This window comes from Dendrobates tinctorius, unplaced genomic scaffold (genome assembly GCF_039654945.1).
Source record: "Dendrobates tinctorius isolate UK_male_01 unplaced genomic scaffold, ASM3965494v1 ptg000007l, whole genome shotgun sequence".
NCBI lineage: Eukaryota > Metazoa > Chordata > Amphibia > Anura > Dendrobatidae > Dendrobates > Dendrobates tinctorius.
The window spans coordinates 2,338,418-2,358,386 of NW_027361675.1; the positions used below are offsets into that span (position 1 = coordinate 2,338,418).

The 19,969-nt window shown below is 42.7% G+C and overlaps 1 protein-coding gene across 1 annotated transcript in view; it reads left to right on the forward strand.

Annotated features, from left to right (window-relative positions):
- Window positions 1–19,969, forward strand: part of RIMS3 (regulating synaptic membrane exocytosis 3) — a 206,495-nt gene that overhangs the window by 106,927 nt on the left and 79,599 nt on the right. The window contains exons 3-4 of the mRNA XM_073571852.1: window positions 6,930–7,071; window positions 13,441–13,553. Of these exons, the coding sequence (XP_073427953.1) occupies window positions 6,930–7,071; window positions 13,441–13,553 (255 nt within the window). The remainder of the gene's footprint in view (window positions 1–6,929; window positions 7,072–13,440; window positions 13,554–19,969) is intronic.

Below are 19,969 nucleotides of genomic sequence, written 5' to 3' on the forward strand. Positions count from 1 at the left end.
ACCCACGTTGCAGAAATGCTGTGGAAATGTCCGCAGCATTTCCGCAACTCCTGCCGCGGGAAAAACGCATGCGAATTCACATGTTTTTTTTTCCCGCTGAAAACGTGTTTTTCACGCCATTTTCACGTGCGGAATTCAAGCGCATTCCAACGATTTGAAGCATCGCATGGAATGTGAATGACAGGTTATTCACACTTGTCAAGCATAGTGTTTGACAATTGTGATCATCTTTTTACTATCTATGCTGCCTATGCAGCATCAATAGTAAAAGATAGAATGTAAAAAATAATAAAAAAAATTAAAAAATGGTTATTCTCACCTTCCGACGGCCCCCGATCTCCTCTCCACGCTCCCGGCATCTTCCGGTCCCAGTAATGCTTTGCGCGAAAGACCTCTGATGACGGCGCGGTAATGCTTAGCGCGAAGGACCGGAGATGACGTCACTCTCGCGAGAGCGCAACATCGTCAGCGGTCTTTCGCGCAAAGCATTACTGGGACTGGAAGATGCCGGGCGCGTGATGAGAGGAGGGAAAGAATCCGGGGGCCGTCGGAAGGTGAGCATATCACTATTTTTTATTTTAATTCTATTTTTTTACAAGTTTTTGGTACCCAGGGCCTGGAGGAGAGTGTCCTCTCCTCCAGACCCTGGGTACCATCCGCACATTGAGCGCTGCGCCGGTCATCTCCTGGCTGCGCCGGTCATCTCCTGGCTGCGTCGCCGCTGACCTCCGTGTGGCAGGACATCTGACTCGCGGCAACTGCCGGGAGATCAGCGGCTAGCGCCGCAGATCTCCCGACGGTAGCGGTGGTGTGTGTCGTTCGAATGCCGCGCCAATTTGCGGCCGGACTGCGCCTGTTGCTGATTGGTCTCGGCCGTCCGGCCGCGACCAATCAGTGACGCGGGATTTCCATTACAGACAGACAGAATTAGACGATTATATAGTAGATGGCTAGCCATATCTACCATATTCCATATAGTAGGTATAGTGTAAATACTTGCATTACTGAAGGCACACATTTTAAACCTTTGGGCTGTGTATGCAAGTATCACTATCCTTGCTATGATCCTATTTCATATTGACTGTAACATATCAGCCGCCATGTGAGGATACATTTCCAGACAGTGCCTCTAAAAGACTGAGCACTGGTTGTGCTGAAAAGAAAGCACTTAAACACTAATGGATCCCAGTTACACTAATGTCTTTCCAGCATATGAAATGAAATTAATAACAAGTGGCACAGCTCCTCCAGACTCTTACTGATAACCGCAGAGGGTGAAAGCATGCCTCGCCTCTTCCCACTCCTTCACAAACACCTCAATTAACGGTAATAGATGAGATGACAGTTTTATGTACACAGATGAGCATTCTGTTCAGTGAGTACACAAAAAAAAAATCCCAAATATCATGATTCATAGCGTTATTTTATAACTAATGCGCCATGAAGTCTAAGGAAATAAATCACAAGAATCAATGACAGGTTACAGCGCAGCCATTATCTTGTTGCATTAGCTTGATTTCCATAAATTAGGATGGGATTTTTTCTTTTTTTTTCTTATTAAGTTCACAATAGGTCCATTACTGTAATTACAACATTGGTTTTGATCTGCAACAACATGATGAGGCAATGATCAGAATGCGCCTTACATTCTTCACAACCATAGTTTCATTCTATCAAAAAAAACTAATTGATAAAATTAACAGAAGTGCAAGAACGGTTCAATTAAAGATTTCCTTCTTAGTGGCTTGTATTTTACCTGACCAAAAAATGCACCATGCCCCACTATATACAGTCATGGCCGAAGGTGTTGGCACCCTTGAAATTATTCCAGAAAATGATGTATTTCTCCCAAAAAATTATTGCAATTACATGTTTTATTATACACATGTTCATTTCCTTTGTCCGGACCAATTTGGGGTTTTTAATGACATAATGTCCAATTTGCCTTTTTTTTCTGTTTTTTTTTTTTGTGTTGTTCCAATACACACAAAGGAAATCCATCTGTATAACAAAACATGGGTAATTGCAAAAATGTTCTGGCAGAAATACTTTATTTTCTGGAACAATTGTCAATACTTTCAGCCATGACTGTCTTTATTTTTTGCTGATCCTTCTTCAGTGGATATAGACTAACAAATTGTCAAACATTTTTTATCATTTTAGATCTTCACACTTGACCAAAGTGCTTAAAACATGATCATGACAGGTTTACAGTATGGCAGACACATGAAAACTTATGCAAAATCATAAAAATAAATAGGAATCCAGCAGCAGACCATTCATGCATGTGAAAACATACCAGTGTTTTCTTCCTTACATTTCCTCTTTGCTCAAGATACTCAGAGATAAGTCGTGAAAGATAACTAGGAGGGCAGAAAGGCAGCAGAATATTCTAAACATGGGCCAAGTTCCGAAACAGGAATCAGATTAGCTGTTCAGTAGCAGAAAAACACAAGTGAGTCAGAGGAAAAGAACTTATGACTGGCAAATAGAAGTAGGAAGCAAGGGATTTCAATAGTGTGAACCCGGGCGCACAGACGGGAGTTAATACGATAACCAAGTTCAGAAGTTAGCCACCAAGGTACCTGCCTGGATGGCATCTAGAAGACCTACATAAACTGCTGCAGTGTCGCCCATAATGGAGGGGCGACACCAATGACAACAGAAGTAGAAGCTGAGGAAGCAAGTACAAATTTGGATATAATTTAGATATTCTGTGCACAGGCCATTAATCAACTGTTGGTTGGCTTGCATGTAACCGATTGGTGGTCATTTCATGAGATTGCGCCATGTAAACCCAGCATTTCTTTTCACATGTCTGAGTAACAAAAGTTTTTTTGCACAACTAGACACCTAGCATCCGTCATCTCGTGGTCTCAGTGTTGATCCAAGATCAAAGAGTAGGAAAAACACATTTCTAGATTTTAAGTTTTACGGGATTTCAAGATTAGTTGGCTATCCTTAGGATAGGTCACTCATTACGGTTAAATTTGTGGAGGTCCGACCAACTCTTTGCATCCTCGCCGATCAGATGACTGACTTAACCTGTGCGCTCACTGGGCATCACAGCTTCTTGCAACTCAGTCCCATTCAAGTGAATAGTACGATGCTGTGCCTACTAAACAATAAAAGTATAATGGACCCTTTAAGTCAACAGGGGTAAGGGAAGTTGCATTTCACAGATCTGATATTGGGATAAGCAATCAAAATTACATTTTTTTTAGATTTCCTTGAAATTAATAAGTGCAGTCTGCCTTCAGTTGTCAGTAGAGGAAGTTTACAGCGCCATTGAATTCAACAATAAAAGTACAACAAAAACACACAAGAAATCGATCAATCCCAGCTAAGATCACAATCACAAAGTTGTTTGGCGCTGAAGACTCAAGTGACAATAAATCAGAATCAGCACCTGGCTGGTAGAGTCAGCATTGTATAATTTAACACTCTTGCCAAGTAGGGATTTGGAGGAGTGTGACACAGAACAGAACTCCAATTCCTACATACAGTAACAGTTTGGACACACCGGTTCAAGCAATGGTTTCCTTTCTTCTTATTGGAATATACACATTGTGGATTCAGACTGAAGGCAATAAAACATATGGAAACAGTGAGTAGAGAAACATGTATGTAACAAATCAGTATATGTAAGAAGCCCTACTTTATACACATTTCCCCCTTTAACTCTGAAGACAGCTTTACACACCTTTGGTATTCTTTCAAGAAGCTTCATTATTTAGTCATCTGGAATGGTTTCCAAAAAACAAGCATGCTTAGTCAGGAGTTCATTTGTGGAATCTTTACTAGCTTTCAAGAAGTGTTTGCGATCATCAGTTTTGTTTTGCAGAGACATTATTGGTACACATAGAGCTGGAACTAGTTGTACAATTGTTTGAATACAGAATATGGCAAGAACTAAGTAAAGTGAAACAACAGTCCATCAATACTTTCATACTTTAAAACATAAAGGTTTATAAATATGGAAAATTGCTAGAAATTTGACGTTAACTTCAAGTGCAGTCGTGAAAACCATAAATTAATTTGATGAAACTGGCTTTCCTTAGGACCACACTAGGGAAGGAAGCTCAATAATTTAGTCTGCTGCAGAGTATAATTTCATCAGGATTATCACACTCGGAAAACACAAATTGACAGGACCTCAGATAACAGTCCTCATAATTGATGCACAGACATCTGGTAGCAGGCATCTCACAACTGTACAGATGAGACTGCAAGAAGCTGGCTTTATGGTTGAATTGCTGCATAAAAACCACTACCGAGAACACAGACAAGAAGAGACTTGTTTGGCCAAACAAAACAAGAACTGGACATTAAAATTTGTACTGTGCTCTGTTGAGTCAAAATTTGAGACTTTTGGTAACAATTGTCCTGTCTTTTGTGAGAGATCGAAAAGGTAAGCAGATGGTTTTCTACATGCGTGGTGCCCACTGTGAAGCATGGAAAGGTAGGTGTGATGGTGTGGGGTGCTTTGCTAGTGACACAGTTGGTGATTTATTCCAAATTAAAAGCACTCTTCCCCAGCATGGCTACCACAGCATTCATCAACAATATGCCATTCTGTCTGGTTTGCACTTGGTGGGATCATTATTTGTGTTGCATCAGGACAATGACTGAAAACACAACTCCAGGCTCCGTAAAGGCTAAGTGATCAAGACGAGGAGGAATGGAGTGCTGCATCACATGACATGGCCGCCACAATTACCAAACCTCAACTTAATTGAGATGGTTTTGGATGAGTTGGACTGCAGCATGATGGCAAAATAGTCATTAAAGGGAATCTGTCACCCTTTTTTGAGATATCATATGATATCATTCAATTGTGTGTCACATAAGGATTCTCTTAGTACTTTTGCTTCCCCCTGACCCCGCACCTTTCATGCATAAATACCTTTTTTATAGCGGTTCAGATGTATGTAAACTGCCGCTGTCCGGTCCGCTGGGCGGGGCTTATTCACCTGCTACCCCCTCCCTGTCTTGCTCTACGCATTTCTTCTTGTGTAGAGCAAGACAGGGAGGGGGGGAGCAGGTGAATAAGCCCCGCCCATCGGACCGGACCGTGGCAGTTTACATACTTCTGAACCGATATAGAAAAAGGTATTTATGCATGAAAGGTGCGGGGTCAGGGGGAAGCAAAAGTACTAAGAGAATCCTTTTGTGACACACAATTGAATGATATCATATGATATCTCAAAAGGGGGGACAGATTCCCTTTAAGAGCTCAGCACCGCTGGGCACTCCTTCAAGACTGTTGGAAAGCCATTCCAGGTGACTACTAGATGAAACTGCTTGTGACAATGCCAAGTGGATGTAAAGCTATCATCAGAGTAAAAGAGGGTACTTTACGGAATCTAAGTTTTAACACATATTCAGGGTTGTTTCACTTGTTTCTTTACCCCTTGTTTGAGCATGTTTTCCTTCGTGGTTTTGCTGCCTTCAGTATAATGTGCACATTACAATAAGAGCATGGTTGATCTGTACTATATGTTAAAATAATCAACACATAATTTAGGCAGCTCTGTATTTTGGACATAAAAATGAAATGGTCTTAACACTGGTACAAACATGACCTTATTTACCCCTATTAATACTACCCTTAAAAAGAACCTTTGTCTGTGCAGCGAGAGGAGGGAGGAGGAGAAAAAGAAGTCCTTCTTTTCCTCCTCCATGCACATGCTGGGATGTCAGTTACATCACTGTGAGCGCAATACCAGTGCACTGTTGGGGTGAGTGACAGTGATCTTGGGGTAGTCCAGGTCCACAGTCACCAGGTTTAATCATTCTAACACAAAGTATAGCAACGTTTAGATATAATAAGGAGCTGGCTAAACATGTTAAGCAGCTGATAAAGAGCTATAGGCCTAAATACCTTTGGCAGACTTTGACTTTTTGAAGATAGGTGATGACTTGTAATCATGTTACAACTCCTTTAAACCATGTATAACGTGTCTACATTTATTTTTATCTTTACGGCAGTTCAGTGGCTAGCACTGCAGCTTTCAGCTCTGGGGTCCTGGGTTCAAATCCCACCAAGGACAACATCTGCAAGGAGTTTGTATGTTCTCCCCGTGTTTGCGTGGGTTTCCTCCTAGTTCTCCGGTTTCTTCCCACATTCCAAAGACATACAGATAGGGAATTTAGATTGTGAGCCCCATCGGGGACAGTGCCAGTAATGTCTGTAAAGCGCTGTGGAATTAATAAATGAGTAAAATAAATAAATAAATGAATAAAAATCTCCCAATCCTTTGTATCTTTGGAAGCAGCATATATTCTTCAAGAACATGTAGTGATTGGCCATCGTTTTCCTTCTTCGTATCCCGTATCATATGCCGACTTAAATGATGCACAAAATGCAAAATAAATAGTGTTAGGATTCCGGGTAAATGTTTAACATAACCTTATTGGTATAAGACCATAGAACAAATTTCTAATTGCCGTTTCTTAAGCTTTCAGTACTATGGTAAGCACTACAAGTAAACCATTCTTTGTTTTACTCCTTCATATTTGCAGACAAGTTTATATTATAGCCAGTATGTTTATTTGTTATAATATTTATTATTTTTAATAATTTATTTGGGTTGTCATAGCTAGAAAAATGTAGATATCTGTGTGTTTTCTAATTAGGATGTGAATGTGAATTAACAAGCTTGGAAAAATAGATGAAAGAATGTCACGAAACACTGAAAGCTGCTGAAGGATGCTTCAAGCTCAAGTTTTCTTCTGTGTCTGATGAATTTGTTCTGGCAGGGATTGAAATCAAGAAACCTTATTAGACATAATGAAAAGCCAATTTGATATACAAGACCAAGTGGCTCATGTGTTAGATAACCAACATTGTTGCAGTACACTTTACCGGATATTGTTAAAGCCTCTCTGCTCTCTATATTGTAATTCTGTCTTGTGCATGTTTACAGATGGCACAACAAAGAAATTGCGCAGTAATATTCGGCGCAGCACAGAGACGGGTATTGCTGTGGAGATGAGAAATCGGGTGACTAGACAAGGCAGTCGGGAATCCACCGATGGCAGCACAAATAGTAACAGTTCTGATGGCACGTAAGTTTGATTTCCTTCTTTTTTGGAAGAATTCGATCCAATATTTCATAATACAAGTGACCCGTTTCATTGCTCAGTTTACTGATTTACATTATTTAACATATGCACGACCATTATTTAGATGAGTGGTGTTTAGTGATAAGTGAACGTGCTCAGTGCTAACAGAGTGTCTTCGGCGTGCTCGAAAAATATGTTTGAGTCCCCGCGGCTGCATGTCTCGCAGCTGTTCGACAGCCACAACACATGCGGGAATTGCTTGTTTGTTACACAATCCCTGCATGTATTGTAGCTATCAAAAAACCACGTGACATGCATGTGCGGGGACTCAAACGTATTATTCAAGTACACTGAGGACAATGGAAAGAGCTGCAATACAGCTTTTGGAAAGTATATGTTGCTCCTTATGGAGCAATATAGAGGATACAGCCTTTTCAGGCGTTCCATGGGCCCTTCATAATCTTGGAAGTCAGACAATCACTGATCAGACATTGATTACCTATCCAAAAATAGGGCATGATTGTGAAGATAGCCATTCAGATTAGATAAATGTCAACTATACCTATCAATAAGATGAGTCAACTATTTAATGCAGGGGTCCCCAACCCATGGCTCACGACCCCTGCAATGTGGATTTTGGCTATATGCTAACTCAGTGCATCAGTGGCGGGTACACCAGAAAACTGAGAGCCAGATAATGTGAAGGAAGAAAATGTAGAGTCCCTGAGGGTGGAGATAAGGAGAGGGGGAAAAAATAGTAAATTACTGATAGGGGTTTGTTATAAGTCTCCAAAAATAATGGAAGCAACGGAGAATATCCTCATAAAGCAAATAGATGAAGCTGCGACTCAAGGAGAAGTCATTATCATGGGGGACTTCAACTCTGAAATACATTGGGGAACCGAAACCTGCAGTTCCAGCAAAGGTAATAGGTTTTTGACAACTATGAGAGACAATTACCTATCACAACTGGTTCAGGACCCAACAAGAAAAGGGGCACTGCTAGACCTAATATTAACCAACAGGCCAGACCGCATATCAAATGTAAGGGTTGAGGGTCACTTGGGTAATAGTGATCACAAACTAATAAGTTTTCAGGTGTCCTTTAATAAGATGTGTAGTAGAGGGGTTACAAGGACACTAAACTTCAGGAAAGAAAATTGCCAACGGATGAGAGATGATCTTGGTGCAATTAACTGGGACAATATCCTGAGACATAAAAGTACACAAAGAAAATGGGAGACGTTTATTAGCATCCTAAGTGGGACCTGTGCACAATATATACCGTATGGGAATAAACATGCGAGAAATAGGAGGAGACCACTATGGCTAAATAGAGCTGTAGAGACTCATTGCCAGAGAAAGTAAAAATAATCCCAAAATATTCTTTAACTACATAAATAGTAAGAAACTAAAAAATGATAGTGTTGGTCCCCTTAAAAATAGTCTGGGTGAAATGGAGGATGAGGAAAAAGCCAATATGCCAAATGACTTTTTTAAAACAGTATTTACACAAGAAAATCCCATGACGGATAACATGATCACTAAGAACAAAAATTCTACATTAAATGTCACCTGCTTAACCCAGCAGGAAGTACGGCGGCGTCTAAAAATCACTAAAATTGACAAATCCCCGGGCTCTGATGAGATACCCCCCCCCCCGAGTACTGCAGGAATTAAGTACACTCATAGATAGACCATTATTTTTAATCTTTAAAGATTCCATAACAGCAGGGTCTGTACCACAGGACTGGCATATAGCAAATGTGCCAATATTCAAAAAGGGGACAAAAACTGAACTTAGAAATTATAGGCCAGTGAGCTTAACCTCAACTGTGGGTAAAATCCTGGAGGGTTGTCTAAGAGATACTATACTGGAGTATCTGAAGAATAACCTCATGACCCAATATCAACATGGGTTTACGAGGGACCGTTCCTGTCAGACTAATCTGATAAGCTTTTATGAAGAGGTAAGTTATGGACTGGACCAAGGAAATGCAGTGGATGTGGTGTACATGGACTTTACAAAAGCTTTTGATACGGTGCCACACAAAAGGTTGATATATAAAATGAGAACAATGGGAATAGGGGAAAATATGTGTAAGTGGGTTAAGAGCTTGCTCAGGGATAGGAAAAAAAGGGTGTTTATTAATAGAGCACACTCGGACTGGGTCACGGGTAGCAGTGGGGTACCACACGGGTCAGTTTTGGGCCCGCTTCTTTTTAACATATTAATGACCTTGTAGGGGGCATAGAGAGTAGAATTTCAATATTTGCAGATGACACTAAACTCTGCAGGGTAATCAATACAGAGGAGGACAATTTTATATTACAGGAGGATTTATGTAAACTAGAAGCTTGGGCTGATAAATGGCAAATGAGCTTTAATGGGGATAAATGTAAGGTCATGCACCTGGGTAGAACGAACAAGATGTATAATTATGTGCTTAATTGTAAAACACTGGGCAAAACTGTCTCTGAAAAAGACCTGGGTGTATGGGTGGACGACAAACTCACATTTAGTGGCTAGTGTCAGGCAGCTGCTGCTAAGGCAAATAAAATAATGGGATGCATTAAAAGAGGCATAGATGCTCATGAGGAGAACATAATTTTACCTCTATACAAGTCACTAGTGTGACCACACTTAGAATACTGTGTACAGTTCTGGTCTCCGGTGTATAAGAAAGATATAGTTGAACTGGAGCGAGTGCAGAGAAGAGAGACCAAGGTTATTAGGGAACTGGGGGATCTGCAATACGAAGACAGGTTATTACACTTGGGGTTATTTAGTTTGGAAAATCGAAGGCTTAGGGGTGATCTTATTACAATGTATAAATATATGCGGGGACAATACAAAGACCTTTCTAATGATCTTTTTACTCTTAGACCTGTGACGGGACAAGGGGGCATCCTCTATGTCTGGAGGAAAGAAGGTTTAAGCATACTCAAAGATGCGAATTCTTTACTGTAAGAGCAGTGAGACTATGGAACTCTCTGCCATATGATGTTGTAATGAGTGATTCCCTACTAAAATTTAAGAAGGGCCTGGATGCCTTTCTTGAAAAGTACAATATTACAGGGTATATACACTAGTTTCCTTGATATTGCGTTGATCCAGGGAGCTAGTCTGATTGCCGTATGTGGAGTCGGGAAGGAATTTTTTTTTCCCCAATGTGAAGCTTACTGATTGCCACATGGGTTTTTTTTTTGCCTTCCTCTGGATCAACATGTTAGGGCAATTTAGGACAGGATATGGGTTGAACTAGATGGACTTAAAGTCTTCCTTCAACCTTAATTACTATGTTACTATGTAACATGAAAAGACTGTAGCATAGCGGTACAAGCTTTCTTCTTTCTGATGATGTTATCTCAGCCAGCATTCAGTTGCCTCCTGTTCCGTCACGATCTTCCACAACACTTAGCCGTTTAGGCTACATTCCCATGATGAGGTTTTGATGTTGCAGATTTTCTGCACCATTTCTGCACCCATTAAGTAAAACAGGTTACTTGTATTTTTTCTAAAATATGCAGCGTAAGAAAATCACCAAAAAACTAATCGTGGGTATGTAGCCTTACAAGCTGCCTGCTTCCAAATGCATACTCCTCTGCTCCTCCCTATGCGTATTTGTAGAATGTACAACTGACTCCTATTGCTTCCCCAAACCTGCCTTCCTCCTTTCAGCAATGTTTTTTTATTGAGAGGAGAGCAGGTCATAAGAATAATTGTAATTTTACGTATTATGGTTTAATGATTCTGACGGGGCTAACTTTCCTATTGGGAGGTGAGTGGTGTGTCATGTATGCAAATACCTGATGGGTCGCATACATGATTGGCAGGTGTTGTGCAGTTGTCAGATTTATAACGACCGGTGCATGACACCTCCCTATGGCACATTCGTCCACTCAGGAATCCTTAGTTGTAAGTCACAGGATAGGCTTTTCCACTCATCCTCCATGGTTGTCATATAAGCTGCCTTACTTGCCAGAAAGACAATCTTGACCACTGTTCTTGTCTTAATGTACCTTTTAGGCTAGTTTCACATTTGCGTCTTTGTGCGCAGCGAATCATGCACAAGTAAAAGCGCATGCAAAAATGCGCATGCATTTTTGCATGCGTTTGCGTTTTTTATGTGCATGCGTTCTCTAGGTGTTACATTTCACAGGAGGAAAATCCTTGAAAACTCCTTGAAACAGACTCCACCAATGGGACATCAAATAATGTTTCTTTGTGTAGGGGGTGGTTTAAACCAGTGCCTAGACATGTTTACGCAAAAAACTCAAGCACACGAAAACGCAGACGAACGCATGTCCATGTGCACGCCTGCTTTCCCATAGACTGTAGTGCGTTATTTTGTCGCATTCCGTGGGCAAGCGTGCACATACGTTTTTTTGACGCCTTTGGGCGGACCCAAAAATGCAACAGGTTGCGTCCGGCGCGTCTAGACGCACACCTAAAAAAAATGTATCCGCACGAAAATGTAGACGAACGCATGCAAATGCAAGACCATGCGTACACCATGTTAAACATAGGTACGCATGCGTATGGATGCGCACAATGCGCTGCACAAAAAAACACTAATGTGAAACCAGCCTTAAATGAAATGAAAGACTAAAAAACATTCTTCCACAAAGTGATTTGTTCCACAGAGTCCACACGAATACAATTGTGGCCAAAAGTATTGACACACCTGCAATTCTGTCAGATAATACTCAGTTTCTTCCTGAAAATGATTGCAATCACAAATTCTTTGGTATTATTATCTTCATTTAATTTGTCTTAAATGAAAAAACACAAAAGAGAATGAAGCAAAAAGCAAAACATTAATCATTTCACACAAAACTCCAAAAATGGGCCAGACAAAAATATTGGCACCCTCAGCCTAATACTTGGTTGCACAACCTTTAGCCAAAATAACTGCGACCAACCGCTTCCGGTAACCATCAATGAGTTTCTTACAATGCTCTGCTGGAATTTTAGATCATTCTTCTTTGGCAAACTACTCCAGGTCCCTGATATTTGAAGGGTGCCTTCTCCAAACTGCCATTTTTAGATCTCTCCACGGGTGTTCTATGGGATTCAGGTCTGGACTCATTGCTGGCCACCTTAGAAGTCTCCAGTGCTTTCTCTCAAACCATTTTCTAGTGCTTTTTGAAGTGTGTTTTGGGTCATTGTCCTGCTGGAAGACCCATGACCTCTGAGGGAGACCCAGCTTTCTCACACTGGGCCCTACATTATGCTGCAAAATTTGTTGGTAGTCTTCAGACTTCATAATGCCATGCACACGGTCAAGTAGTCCAGTGCCAGAGGCAGCAAAGCAACCCCAAAACATCAGGGAACCTCCGCCATGTTTGACTGTAGGGACCGTGTATTTTTTCTTTGAATGCCTCTTTTTTTCTCCTGTAAACTCTATGTTGATGCCTTTGCCCAAAAAGCTCTACTTTTGTCTCATCTGACCAGAGAACATTCTTCCAAAACGTTTTAGGCTTTTTCAGGTAAGTTTTGGCAAACTCCAGCCTGGCTTTTTTATGTCTTGGGGTAAGAAGTGGGGTCTTCCTGGGTCTCCTACCATACAGTCCCTTTTCATTCAGACGCCAACGGATAGTACGGGTTGACACTGTTGTACCCTTGGACTGCAGGGCAGCTTGAACTTGTTTGGATGTTAGTCGAGGTTCTTTATCCAACATCCGCACAATCTTGCGTTGAAATCTCTTGTCAATTTTTCTTTTCCGTCCACATCTAGGGAGGCTAGCCACAGTGCCATGGGCTTTAAACTTCTTGATGACACTGCGCACGGTAGACACAGGAACATTCAGGTCTTTGGAGATGGACTTGTAGCCTTGAGATTGCTCATGCTTCCTCACAATTTGGTTTCTCAAGTCCTCAGACAGTTCTTTGGTCTTCTTTCTTTTCTCCATGCTCAATGTGGTACACACAAGGACACAGGACAGAGGTTGAGTCAACTTTAATCCATGCCAACTGGCTGCAAGTGTGATTTAGTTACTGCCAACACCTGTTAGGTGCCACGGGTAAGTTACAGGTGCTGTTAATTACACAAATTAGAGAAGCATCACATGATTTTTCGAACAGTGCCAATACTTTTGTCCACCCTCTTTGTTATGTTTGGTGTGGAATTATATCCAATTTGGCTTTAGGACAATTCTTTTTGTGTTTTTTCATTTAAGAAAAATGAAATGAAGATAATAATAACAAAGAATTTGTGTCTGCAATCATTTTCAGGAAGAAACTGAGTATTATCTGACAGAATTGCAGGGGTGTCAATACTTTTGGCCACAACTGTATGTGTACTCTCAGTTGTTTTATGACTTTTATCACTTTAATATTCAAAAAGATTTCTCTTTTTGGATTTGCAGATTTATTTTCCCTACCACACGATTAGGAGCAGAGAGCCAATTCAGCAATTTTCTAGATGGACTTGGACCTGCACAAATTGTGGGAAGACAAACTCTTGCTACACCTCCCATGGGTGAGTATGATTTACCTCTGCTGACTTTCCAATACATTGTATTAAGCATTCACAAATCATCAAACCTACGTCTCTGCATGTGATCAGCTGATTTCCAGGTCAGGTGGAAAAATGTATGAACGTATAAAAAGGTCATAATCTCAGTAATAGCATGGACACAGAAACCACCATGTTGATATGCAGGTGTAATGACTAGGATCAGAGCTTGCTCCGATTCCGGCATTTTAACCGCTTTAATGCAATGATCAATAGTGACTGTGGCATCTAATTAGTTAGAGAGAGGGGGAACCTTCCTTTGTTATCCCACCCTCTGCATAGGTATGGGGTGCTGGTGGATTGCAGTTGCAGTTGGGCCTAGTAAAAGCCTCTATGTACAAAAGTCTATTAATCCTAATAGGATACCTGTCAGTAGAATACTCGCAGGCAGGCATATTATACTGCATAGTGTGGGTAATGTAGTGCATTATAAAACCAATCAAAATATGTTATATACAAGCCCCTTTGTAGAATTAATAAAAATCCAATTAAAAAAACTAAAAAAATCGCCACAGGTATCTCCGATCATTGCATTCACAGCTCTGTTATAATTCATCATCTTATTTTTCCTGCACTATGAATGTCAGAGTGGGTGTTTTTATACATCCCTTATTCCCTCAAATAGTTGGAGGATGATCTGATTGCCTGGCATAAGATGTAGCTCTTCCATTGGTTACCTATGGCATATTTAGTCCTAGCTTTCCAGCTTTTATAGAGGTTTTTCCAGAAGGCCCTCTACCCATAGCAATGCCCCCACAATGCCACTCTCATGCCCACTCCATGTGTCTCTCAAATAAACTTAAAGAGAACATGACCTAGTAATGTTTGACTCAGCTCCCCTTTCAACCTCCATCTTATGTAACCCCAACACCTACAATAACCACAGACACATTCAGAGAGTTTTGGATAAATAGGCCACAGCAGCCCTGCTAATTAACATATGTACATACAAAAATGAACATATCAATATAACATTGACAAATAAGGAACGGGGTCTATGGAAGCCGTGCATCAGCTTTTGTTGCCCAATCAACCGCACCTTAGGCCCTTATCCGCACCACACTGGTTTGAGGACCCTCCTGCTTATGCCCTCAACCGCACCACACCGGTTCGAGGACCTTACTGAATGGCGCCACCATAGTAGAGACCCCTTTTATTTAAATTATTCTCTGACCACCAAATGAAGCTAAAAAAGGGGAGGGGTAGGTAACTGCCCCACCAAAACTGGCCCCCTACTCCCCCCCCCTGCTACCATAACCTGGCTCTCCACAGACTTGTTCCCGCCATGACAGACATGCATGACACCTTATGCATGAATGTCCCTACACACCTTAACAGCCTTCTCTAGACTCTCTCTCAAATCCAGTGCCCAGACATCTATACCGATAGGTGTCAAATGTACCCCATCCCGACGTAAATGCTCCCTGGATGGCACTTCCAGATCACGATGCCGCACTACCACCTCCAAATTCACCTTAATCCGGGTCTTTTTTATGCGTTCCACTGAACGAACATATTTCCATGCCAAATGAGCCACAATATTGGACCAAACAATGACCATCCACGAGTGAGCAGCCATGAGCCGCAAGCAGTCAAACTTAATGTTCCAATCCAAATCCCTGAAAGTGCGGACCCTCAAATCATTACCCCCCCGCGTGAATCAATAAAACATCCGGGGTTCTATCCAAACTCACATGAAAATAAAATTCTGGAACCAACCTGGACCATGGCATTCCACTAATCCCAATCCACCTGACAGACGCCTCATCCTGTCTTAACCCAAGCTGCCGGCCAGTCTGACGTCAGCCCATAAAGCTCCCCACACCACGTACGAGTGTCCTAATACCCACACCAACAGAGGACCATCTGCAAAAGAAAACAACCAAAATTGTAACTTGCAACCCCACAGGCAAACCCCCTTTTTCACTGTTAAATATCCAGCATTCCTGTACAGACATATAACGCAAAACGTAACGACTCCCATCTCGCAATCTTGCGCACCGCCGTTGCACTAAGGCCCCAGCTGGCCGCTTCCATCGCTGCCCCTATACGAAATGATTGGGACCCGAATTTTGAATCATCCATGCCAATCGAGCCTAAGCACGTCCTGAATATAGCTATAAACTGGAATTTAGACAAAGCCGAACCATCCTGATAAATCAACAAAGAACCCCTGGCACCGCCCCTTACCAACAAAAATTGAGACATTCTATATACCGGGCACTCCATTAATCCTTCCACCGCCCACAGTTCCACCATACAACCCTTGCTATAGATATCTGTCTTCGACCACCGAAGTATACAACGGGTTCACATACCACGTCATGGAATTGCAAACCCCCTTGATGACAACAATTCTTACTCCCTAATTTGCTTATTCGAAACGCACCAAAGAAAGCTAAACTAAAAGCCGTCTGAAACAGCAATGTCTCATATTTAGACTGACACACATTCTCCAACGCTGCTAACAGGCTACACAACATATGAAATGAGATCTTATGCCTCCAATCCCACATGCCCTTCCTTTCCTGTATCCCTTCAATGCTTGTCGTATCACAAAAGCCTTGGTAACGTCTTCCACGCTAGACAATTTGAACAAAAATGCCAATGCTGCCATTCAACCATTCAACATTGGCACTCCTTCCTCACATAACCTGCCGATCATGTATAACAACAGATCCACTCTATCTTCATCTGACTGACAATTCCCTGTACTCGACTCCAACCTATACCAATAGTCCCACACTGAATTATATCGATGCCACATCCCAGGAGCCACTGATGCCACAATCAGCCTCTTTGCTGATCCAATACCAGATTCCATAAGCTCGCCGGCCATTGTGTTCCGTTCTGCTCTGACTCCAGCGCCAGCATCCGAAACAGACCCCACTGAAAGCGAGAAATTGCATCAGCAATGGAATTTTTGACTCCTGGGACATGCTTCGCCCTCAACCATACTTTCAAATGCAAGCATCGAAGTACCAAATGACGCCTGAAATTCATCACAGGAGAATGAGCTGTCAAGTGATTAATACTCTGCACCATGCTCATGTTATTACACAAAATCTCATCTTGTTTCGCAAAGACTCCCCCCACACTTTCACGGCTACAACAGTGGGGAATATCTCTAAAGGCCCCGTCTCACATTGCGAGATTGCTAGTGAGATCGCTGAAGCGTCACTGATTTTGTGACGCAACAGCGACCTCGCCAGCGATGTCGTTACATGTGACACTTAGCAGCGACCAGGCCCCCGCTGCGATGTCGCTGATCGTGCTCGAATGTCCTGGGCCATTTTTTGATCGCTGTGTTTGACATCGACGAGCGACCTCGTTAGTGACTCAGAAATCATGGACGCAGGCGGGAGTCGTCAGAATCGCTGCTGTGTAACAAGTTCCTAACGACCGCCGAGGTGGTTATATGGATCGCTGGATCGTTGCTGCGTCTTTGGATAAATCTGACTGTTTGACAGCTTACTAGCGACCATTTAGCGATGCACCAGCGATCCTTACCAGGTCGTATCATTGTCGGGATCACTGGTGCGTCGCTAAGTGTAACGGTATCCTAAGACCACTAAATTCTTTGTCAGCCCATTCACTCTCCACTCGTCTGGCCACTTCCCGGCCAACTACACCGCTCAAAAAAATAAAGGGAACACTCAAATAACACATCCTAGATCTGAATGAATGAAATATTCTCATTGAATACTTTGTTCTGTACAAAGTTGAATGTGCTGACAACAAAATCACACACAAATCATCAGTGGAAATCAAATGTATTAACCAATGGAGGCTTGGAATTGGAGACACACACAAAATTAAATTGGAATGATGTCCTTAAAACAAGTCAAAATGAGGCTCAATAGTGTGTGTGGCCTCCACGTGCCTGTATGACCTCCCTACAATGCCTGGGCATGCTCCTGATGAGGTTGTGGATGGGCTCCTGAGGGATCCCCTCCCTGACCTGGACTAAAGCATTCGCCAACTTCTGGACAGTCTGTGGTGCAATGTGAAGTTGGTGGATGGAGCAAGACATGATGTCCCAGATGTGCTCCACTACACCACATACGGCGCTTGGTGCCCCACGCTTCCAGCTCATCTCAGGACCTCTGCTTGGTCCCTGCCAGACCGGACTTCTACATATGGCACTTTAGTGAGGTTTGAAAAAGACTCGACATAGGGTCGAAACGTTACCTCAACGCTCTATTCCCCGGTGGTGTCTTCAATAAAAAATTTTTTGCATTGAAAATCAAAATTTTCCAGAGTGCAGCTGTTTTCTCTTCACCAGATGTGCTCAATCAGATTCAGGTCTGGGGAACGGGAAAGCCAGTCCATAGCTTAAATGCCTTCATCTTGCAAGAACTGCTGACACACTCCAGCCACATGAGGTCTGGTATTGTCTTGCATTAGGAGGAACCCAGGGCCAACCACACCAGCATATGGTCTCACAAGGGGTCTGAGGATCTCATCTCGGTACCTAATGGCAGACAGGCTACCTCTGGCGAGCAGATGGAGGGCTGTGCAGCCCTCCAAAGAAATGCCACCCCACACCATTACTGACCCACTGCAAAACCGGTCATGCTGAAGGATGTTGCAGCAGATCGCTCTCCACGGCGTCTGTCACATGTGCTCAGTGTGAACCTGCTTTCATCTGTGAAGAGCACAGGGTGCCAGTGGCGAATTTGCCAATCCTGGTGTTCTGTGGCAAATGCAAAGCGTCCTGCATGGTGTGTGCTGTGAGCACAACCCACATCTGTGGACGTCGGGCCCTGTACTATCCTCATGAAGTCGGTTTCTAACAGTTTCTGCAGACACATGAACATTTGTGGCCTGCTGCACCATGTCCACACCGCATTACCCACTTCACAGTCTTATCGAATGACACGTAAGACACCAAGACCATCTCTGGATCAATGCCATCATTGACCGACTCCCCCTCTGGGTATGATAAATGGTGTATCAACCGATACGTATTTGGTTCCGTCTTTGGGACCAAACCCAACGGAAAAATCTTTAAATGCGGTAATGGTAATTCCCGAAATGGACCGGCCATCCTGCCCAACTCCACTTCTTTACCCAATTTTTGACCAACTAATTCCGGTTGCTCCATAGCAGACCTCAAATTCCGAACCAAAACCGGTACTTCCTTCACAACTGAAGGGATCTTGAAACAAAAACGAAAACCCTCCTTCAACAAACATGCTGCCTCCCTATCAGGGTAATTATCTAAATACTGCTCCATCCGCTCTACCCTCACCAGAGTCATCCCTCTTACCCGCAGCTTCCCCATGCTTTCCCTTTCCTCTCTTAAAACACTTTGTGAAGCTGTGGAGTCCCCCGCAACCGGAACATACGTGCTTAAACCCACAGGACGTAAAAGAACATTCCTTCTCATTAAAGCGCCAACACAAACCTTCTTTGCTCCCGCCAGTGGTGCCCCTGAACAAGCGGGTACCCCGGCGGCCCGAAGAATGGAAGACGACGTTCTCGGTGCCGACATTAAACGCATCCACAAACTTATGTCCTTGTTATCCCACCGCAAACTCGGATGAACCGCCTTCCTTTGCCTAAACTGTTCGTCGTACCGCAACCATCCAGTCCAACCATATTAGAAAGGGGAGCACAATTGTAATAATATAAAGTTAATTAACTTAATCAATGTGATGGATATCTATGTGACCAATGTGCCCTCTCCCAGATGAGTGGATGGCAGACCATCCGGTATAAGATTAGACAACCAACTGAAGATGGTGAGAGAAAACCTGATAGAGGCCAACCATATGACAAAATAAGAATAATAAACAAATGAGAATCAAAATGGCTGAATAAAATAGCCTTTATTGTACAAAATGGCTCAACAACATAAAAATATCATATAATATTAGTGCATTAGGCGTCTCACTGTGTAGTAACACGCTTCACGGGCATTGTGTGCTCACATGACGCCGCTGTCAGAGACACCGCACTGAACTTGCTCACTGAGCCAGTGCGCGTGCCCCGAGTAAGCAAAAGCGTGCTCAAGGCTACCTGTGGAGCGGGCAGCAACCGAATAGATGCGTACTTCAGAGCTGCAGGTCCTGAAGCATGTGACTGCTAGAGGCGTGCCTTAAACTCCTCAGAGCTAGGAGCTGCAAGACAATTCCTAGCAGAGTAACTGTGAGACAAAGTTACCAAGGGGCATAGACAGTGAGAATAGTCAGGACGTAGCCAATGAGTCACACACAGAGATAGCTGCAAGGTACCAGAGGGGTGAGCAGAGAGTAGTCAGATCACAGGCAATGAGTCATACACAGATAGCTGCAAGGTACAAGAGGGGCAAGCAGAGAGTAATCAGGTCACAGGCAATGGGTCATACACAGATAATAACGCAGTACAAAATCAAC